The 6,784-nt window shown below is 44.4% G+C and overlaps 1 protein-coding gene across 1 annotated transcript; it reads left to right on the top strand.

Moving 5' to 3' along the window:
* Positions 1 to 4,721: 4,721 nt before the first annotated feature.
* On the top strand, positions 4,722 to 6,513 carry LOC120350231 (proline-rich extensin-like protein EPR1). The gene is made up of 2 exons (XM_039422799.1): positions 4,722 to 4,835; positions 5,788 to 6,513. The coding sequence occupies exons 1-2, from the start codon at positions 4,722 to 4,724 to the stop codon at positions 6,511 to 6,513; spliced, it is 840 nt and encodes a 279-aa protein (XP_039278733.1).
* Positions 6,514 to 6,784: the final 271 nt, after the last annotated feature.

The raw sequence follows: 6,784 nt of genomic DNA, 5'->3' as shown, positions 1-6,784 counted from the left end.
ATATTAATGTTGAAGCTGTTAAGAATGTACGGACTTTTGTTTTCTTCTTACTTCTCAGGCTGATAAGTTTTTAGGTTATGTTATTTCTTTTGACGTGACAATGTCTTATAAATTGGTTTGCCGGGAGACACTTCAAGAAACTGCATTACGTTCCCACGTTATGCGCTCACAATGAGAGCGAGTGAGAGTGTTCGTTTCGGTTCACAGTCGTCTGGAAAGAGCATGAATAGGAGCAGTGGCGAGCAACGCTCGCAGCAGCAAGCCCAGCAACCCAAAGCATTCACCTGGAGAGAGAGTGAAACGGAGCATTCAACCTGCGCAGGCGCCGCAAGCAATCTCCTGCGACTGCGCCACTAATTCAAAATGTCAAGTCAATGGTTGTCTCTCTCGCTCTTAGGTGGGCGCGGGCTAACCATGCCCGAGTGGAAGAGACGTGTGCCTCTCACTCACTCTCATTGTGAGTTATTATTTCATCCTTCTTCCTACTATACGAATGAATATTCACATTAAAATTATTTTACCACTCAAAGTCGTTGTCACGTAAAACTTTCGCCCGTATACCGACTTTACAGGCAACCATGCAATTTTTTTTGAGCGGTTATTTGATATCGGTTCTCGGTTGTAAGGTAGGCTTTTTTTTTAAAGTCAAGTTTTTGTTATAGCAAACAACATCAATTGCATCTTCAAAAAATAAATAATTTTGACATAAAAGATGACCCTTATTTTACTCTCTTTGAACAAGATGTTGAAAGTTGAATGTTACAAGTTTACTCATCACACTATAGAAGGTAAGTGAAAACTCTTAGTCCTAATACCTATTACACGATCAATTATCTAAATAGTAACTTAATCAAGTAGATGATTATATTTTTACAAGAATAAATATTTTGACTATCTTGTTTGTTCATAGTCAGGGATTATAAAATAGGTGCATCAGCCTACCTTAGCTACTACCTAGCCTACCATACTTTAAATTGTACTTTTGCTTTATAGGCCTATAAACTATAATATAAAAAAGCATGCATTATATTTTTTTCATAATCGAATGTGCTTTTTGTATCTGTAGTCTGTGTTGGTCTGTGTTGATGTTAACCCATGAGCTTTCTCAGGACTTTAGAATGAACCTTACTTACCTAACCCACTTGGAGACAGATCATAATTCCATGGGAACAGAGATATGCAAGTTTGAAATATTCCTAAATACTCCTGTATTTTCCATCGCTAATGGAAATATAGTTCCGTGAGAATACCTGAATAAGATTGAAAACTGACCAGTTCCCGGACTTAATTGTATAAAAAATACATTTCTCACGATAAATATTCACACACAAAATTCAACTGAGTCTGATTGAAAAAGTCCTAATTCTACACTTTTCAAATAAACTAAATCAATAAGTTAATATTGAAGAAACCATGAACCCATAATACATTTATTTCAATATCATCACCATTACAGGCATATATCTAAAGATATAAAGGAATGAGAAAGTCCATAGCCTGCAAGTACCAATTTGGTAGAGTTTCTCACACAAATCTATGATGTGAGACTCCCAACCAAAATTACTTTCTAATATGAATCCCAACATTTTTTAATTACACTTGATATCATTATCTTATGGAATATGCATCCCTTAAAGAGAAGCAAATTCTGTTTTACTATCATTACTAGAATATTCAAACTCACACTCATATTGGATTTAGTAGCCTATTTACTATTATCAAGTTCATAATGTGATCATAGAGATCACAAGGACATGTCAAAAAATAGAAACGAGAAAGGAAGCTAATAATAACTAGTCACATCAACAAAAAAGTAAAAAATACAAACTCACCAGCTTGTTGTACAACAGAAAGAACTCATTGATGGAATACAAAGGGTTCTACACCAGCAATCCCCTCAGTGCGCCCTTGATCGCCTGGTCGATAGGTCTCTTGCTGCTATTGGCAGCTTGTTGAAGAGTCTTGCAGACAGGTGGGCAAGGCCAGTTTGTGTTCTGCTCAGCCTCTGGTAGGGTAGGTCAAATTCTCATTACCTATGATAGTAGGAAGAGCAAAGAAAGTAAAATGATGTAATTATTATCATTATTATCATCTAATAATAGCAAATTATTTATTTAATTTTCATGAACATTAATGCATACTTTAGGTTGCAGACAATTGTCATACAATGCATTCAGAAAAATAATACTACAAAATATTAATTAAAGTAATAGTCAAAATCACTTTTGACTTGGAGGGACATGCGCAACAGAGATAGGTAGGAAATACAGAGGCACGATGTTACCGTTCTGAACTGGCCAGTGTTCTCTTATTTCTAGTGACTGTTTATGTGCTCATGCTACTCATGGAAAGTTACCTGTCTGAAAGTATTCTGGCGACTGAGACTAATCAACGAATTGGCAACTGAGCTTCTACCTATGACTGTATTCTTCACTGTAATTGGCTAAACTCCCACCATTTCTCTGTGGTGCATATTCCTCCAAATCAAAAATAATTTTGTAAGGAATAATACTGTGCTGTTCTACTTTAATCAAACCTCTGGACTGAGTACCATAATGATAAATGTCTGAACCAGTAATTGAGTCAATTTACACTCTGCAAAGACTGTTAAATTGTACACATACAGACTGGGGACCAATGAAAAATAGCTTTAATCAATATCTGAGGGTAAGTTACCTTATGGCAGTACAGAATAAAATACACAGGCTACATTGTACTAAGGTAGCCTACTGTACTAAACAACAAAAAAGACAGCTTAGTGTCTTCCTTATTTTCTTTCCTTATGAGAAGGCTACATTTTATATCAGTATCACAAACATCATAATCAACGATAAAAACTGGATTGATCCTATCAAAATTCAGTATATTCAGTCCATGACCGGCAGTCGCCAGACAGACTTTGTCAAAATATAAAACAATCAAAACACAAATAACAAGAGATGGCCACAGATAGGTTGTTTCGTGTGGCTCTGTAGATGGACTGCCATAGTAACTCATTAAACAATCTCAACTGATCTACAAGTCCACTGGTCTCATCATCTCTCAATGAGTAGAGAGGGTAGTTGATGAGTTTTTCTCGAACCAGCCAACAAAACTTCCCATACTCCAGCTCATGAACACAACTTGCGGTCTGTTAAAAATTTTTAGCATCCGTAAGGGGTAGCATTTGTGTGCTTTCGATAGTCTGGAGTAGGGCAGGTAGATGTTGCCCTGTCTCCTGGTATTGTGGTGGTGCAGCTGGCCCCTCTCCTGGTAGGCATGAACCTCACTCCTTAGGAGCCGTAGGAAGCAATACATGTACTGACTGTACACTGTAAGTATTTTCAGGCATTTGAAGATTGGCCGGCAGTGCTCCAGGTAATGCGATGATGTGATGACATGAAGAATTTTCTTCTGTAGAAGGAGAATCCTTTCACAGCTACCTGCATGGTCCCATAGTACTATTCCGTAACTTATATGACTATGGAACAGCCCATGGTAGGCTGTAATTAAGTAGTTGGCAGGCACATGTTGCTTCAGCTTCCGCATCATAAACGTCACCCTGGCCAGTCGATTGCACAGCATGCCAATATGTCGATCCCACGATAGAGTGGGGTCCATCACAAAACCCAAAAGTTTGACTTCCGCCTCACCATGAGCCTGACCATGCCTTAAGGTGCACAGCAGGTTCTGTGTTTCCTTCTCATTTAGACACAGTTTGTTTGATTCAAACCACTGGCAAGCCTCTTCTACAAGAAGATTTGACTGGGCAACAGCAGTTTAGGGGTCCTCATCCTGGGCCAGCAGGGTGGTATCTTCGGCAAACAATAACACTCTCCCATACACACTCAAGTCGTTGATGAATACAAGGAACAACAGAGGACCAAGTATCGATCCCTGCGGCACCCCATAGATCACCTCCTTCGACCGTGATTCCGCACCATTCACCGATGTGACCTGCATTCTATTGGAGAGGTAATCCTCCATGGTTTTCAGGGGAACTCCACTTATCCCATACCTCTTCATTTTACCCAATAGTATGTCATGCGAGACACAGTCAAATGCCTTGGTTAAATCACACAAAGCAACGGAGACCGACTGCCTGCCCTCCATTGCCCCAAGAACCAACTCCACCAAATACCACACAGCTCCCGTGAGTAGTATAAAAAGGTCACCTCAAGGTCACCCAAGTTGACCAAACCTAACCTCAAGTTGGGTGACCTTGAGGTTAGGTTTGGTCAACTTGGGGCTCTGAACTCTGAACTCGGGGCTCTGAACTCTGAACTCAGGCTCTGAACCCTGAACTCAGGGCTCTGAACTCGGGGCTCTGAACTCTGAACTTGGGGCTCTGAACTCTGAACTGGGGCTCTGAACTCTGGACTCTGGACTCAGGCTCTGAACTCTGGACTTCTGGACTCCTCAGGCTCTGAACTCTGGACTTCTGGACTCTGGACCCTAAACTCTGAACTCAAATGTCCTGCATCATTGGAAATGTCTGTCAATGAGATAATACCATGATTAGTTCCTCCTCCTGAAGCTCAATCACTGCATCCCGCAGACATAGCTCACTGTTTGACAACATGTCGCAGTAGACAGAATACCTCTCAGTGCTGACAAGCCGTCTTATACCAAACAGAGAAAAGTGGTTGTGGTGGTGGGGATAACCTTCCTTGTCCTCCTAATCCTCCATGGTTTTCAGGGGAACTCCACTCATCCCATACCTCTTCATTTTACCCAATAGTATGTCATGTGAGACACAGTCAAATGCCTTGGTTAAATCACACAAAGCAACGGAGACCGACTGCCTGCCCTCCATTGCCCCAAGAACCAACTCCACCAAATACCACACAGCTCCCGTGAGTAGTATAAAAAGGTCACCTCGAGGTCACCCAAGTTGACCAAACCTAACCTCAAGTTGGGTGACCTTTAGGTTAGGTTTGGTCAACTTGGGACTCTGAACTCTGAACTAGGGGCTCTGAACTCTGAACTCAGGCTCTGAACTCTGAACTCAGGGCTCTGAACTCGGGGCTCTGAACTCTGAACTTGGGGCTCTGAACTCTGGACTTTGGACTCAGGCTCCGAACTCTGGACTTCTGGACTCCTCGGGGCTCTGAACTCTGGACTTCTGGACTCTGGACCCTAAACTCTGAACTCAAATGTCTTGCATCATTGAAAATGTCTGTCAATGAGATAATACCATGATGAGTTCCTCCTCCTCAAGCTCAATCACTGCATCCTGCAGACATAGCTCACTGTTTGACAACATGTCACAGTAGATGGAATACCTCTCAGTGCTGACAAGCCGTCTTATACCAAACAGAGAAAAGTGGTGGTGGTGGTGGTGGGGATAACCTTCTTTGTCAACAGGTCTATGACAATGCCACCCCATCATGACTCACTTCACAATTCTTCGTTATCATTAGTATGGAGAAGTATCATAGTCTATATAATTTAAGTCTTTAAACATAAATCCTCTATGGTGTAGTGGTTAGCAAGTCAGCTTCCCAAGTTGGAGGTTCTAGGTTCAAATCCAAGGCGGTAAAGGTAAGTATTAAAGGTCAGTATCAACAGAACCAGAGGATATATTTTTTTGTATGTAGTGGGTAGAGGAAAGAAAACCATATTTTTATTCTTCCCATATACATTTATTTTCCATTATAAAACAGAATATATATAAATTAGTCATTGAAAATCCTCTTTTATATTTTGGGGTCTCCTGATAGACCTCTGCTGACCTTTCCTCTCATTCTGAAATGCTGCATACTCCATCAGTTTGTACAGTATCCCGAAAAGCAGCACTGTGAATAGATATTAGTAGAGCAGGGTCTCCTGAACAGCCCTCTGGTCACCCCACCACTGCCAGTCACCCTGCCATTGGTCGTCCAGCCGCCGCCAGTCGCCCCACCACTGCCAGTCACCCTGCCGCCAGTTATCTGGCCGCCCCTGGTCGCCCCACCACTACCAGTCACCCTGCCGCTGGTTGCCTGGCCGCCGCCAGTCGCCCCACCACTGCCAGTCACCCCGCCGCCAGTCATCCGCCGCCACCGGTCGCCCCACCACTACCAGTCACCCCGCCGCCAGGCGTCCGGCCACCACTGGTCGCCCCACCACTGCCAGTCACCTGCCATTGGTCGTCCAGCCGCCGCCAGTCGCCCCACCACTGCCAGTCACCCTGCCGCCAGTTATCTGGCCGCCCCTGGTCGCCCCACCACTACCAGTCACCCTGCCGCTGGTTGCCTGGCCGCCGCCAGTCGCCCCACCACTGCCAGTCACCCCGCCGCCAGTCATCCGGCCGCCACCGGTCGCCCCACCACTACCAGTCACCCCGCCGCCAGGCGTCCGGCCACCACTGGTCGCCCCACCACTGCCAGTCACCCTGCCACTGGTCGTCCGGCTGCCGCCGGTCACCCCACTGCCACCAGTCATCCGGCCACCACTGCTGGTCGCCCCACCACCACCGGTCGCCCCACTGATGGCTGCAATCCCGCCACCAACAGTCGACTTGCTGCGGCTGGCAATTGTCCCGCTGGCTGAGGCCAGGATGGCTTCAATTTGGCAGAGACCCTTCATATATAGGGGACTCTGGCTCGGGATGGTCATGCAGGACCTGTCACTCTGCATGGTCATGGAGACCTCTATCACACCAGATTAATGTGTCCATGGTGGACATGCTGGATCAGGATGTCCATGGGAGGCTCTGGATCAGCATGGCCGTGCTGCTCTGGATCAGGGTGGCATTGAAGATGGATATTTCCTGTGACTCCCACTTCCCCTCCTCCATGTTAGGACATTTAGCATGGGCATT

Source organism: Nilaparvata lugens, chromosome 3, assembly GCF_014356525.2.
Source record: "Nilaparvata lugens isolate BPH chromosome 3, ASM1435652v1, whole genome shotgun sequence".
Classification (NCBI taxonomy): domain Eukaryota; kingdom Metazoa; phylum Arthropoda; class Insecta; order Hemiptera; family Delphacidae; genus Nilaparvata; species Nilaparvata lugens.
This window is presented reverse-complemented; position numbering and strand designations above follow the sequence as displayed.

Bases quoted from the DNA above. Each gene is read 5' to 3' on its own strand.
- LOC120350231 (XM_039422799.1), top strand. From the start codon at position 4,722: ATGTCATGTGAGACACAGTCAAATGCCTTGGTTAAATCACACAAAGCA. The intron at 4,836-5,787 runs GTGAGTAGTATA...CACTGTGAATAG, and splicing joins CCAAATACCACACAGCTCCC to ATATTAGTAGAGCAGGGTCT.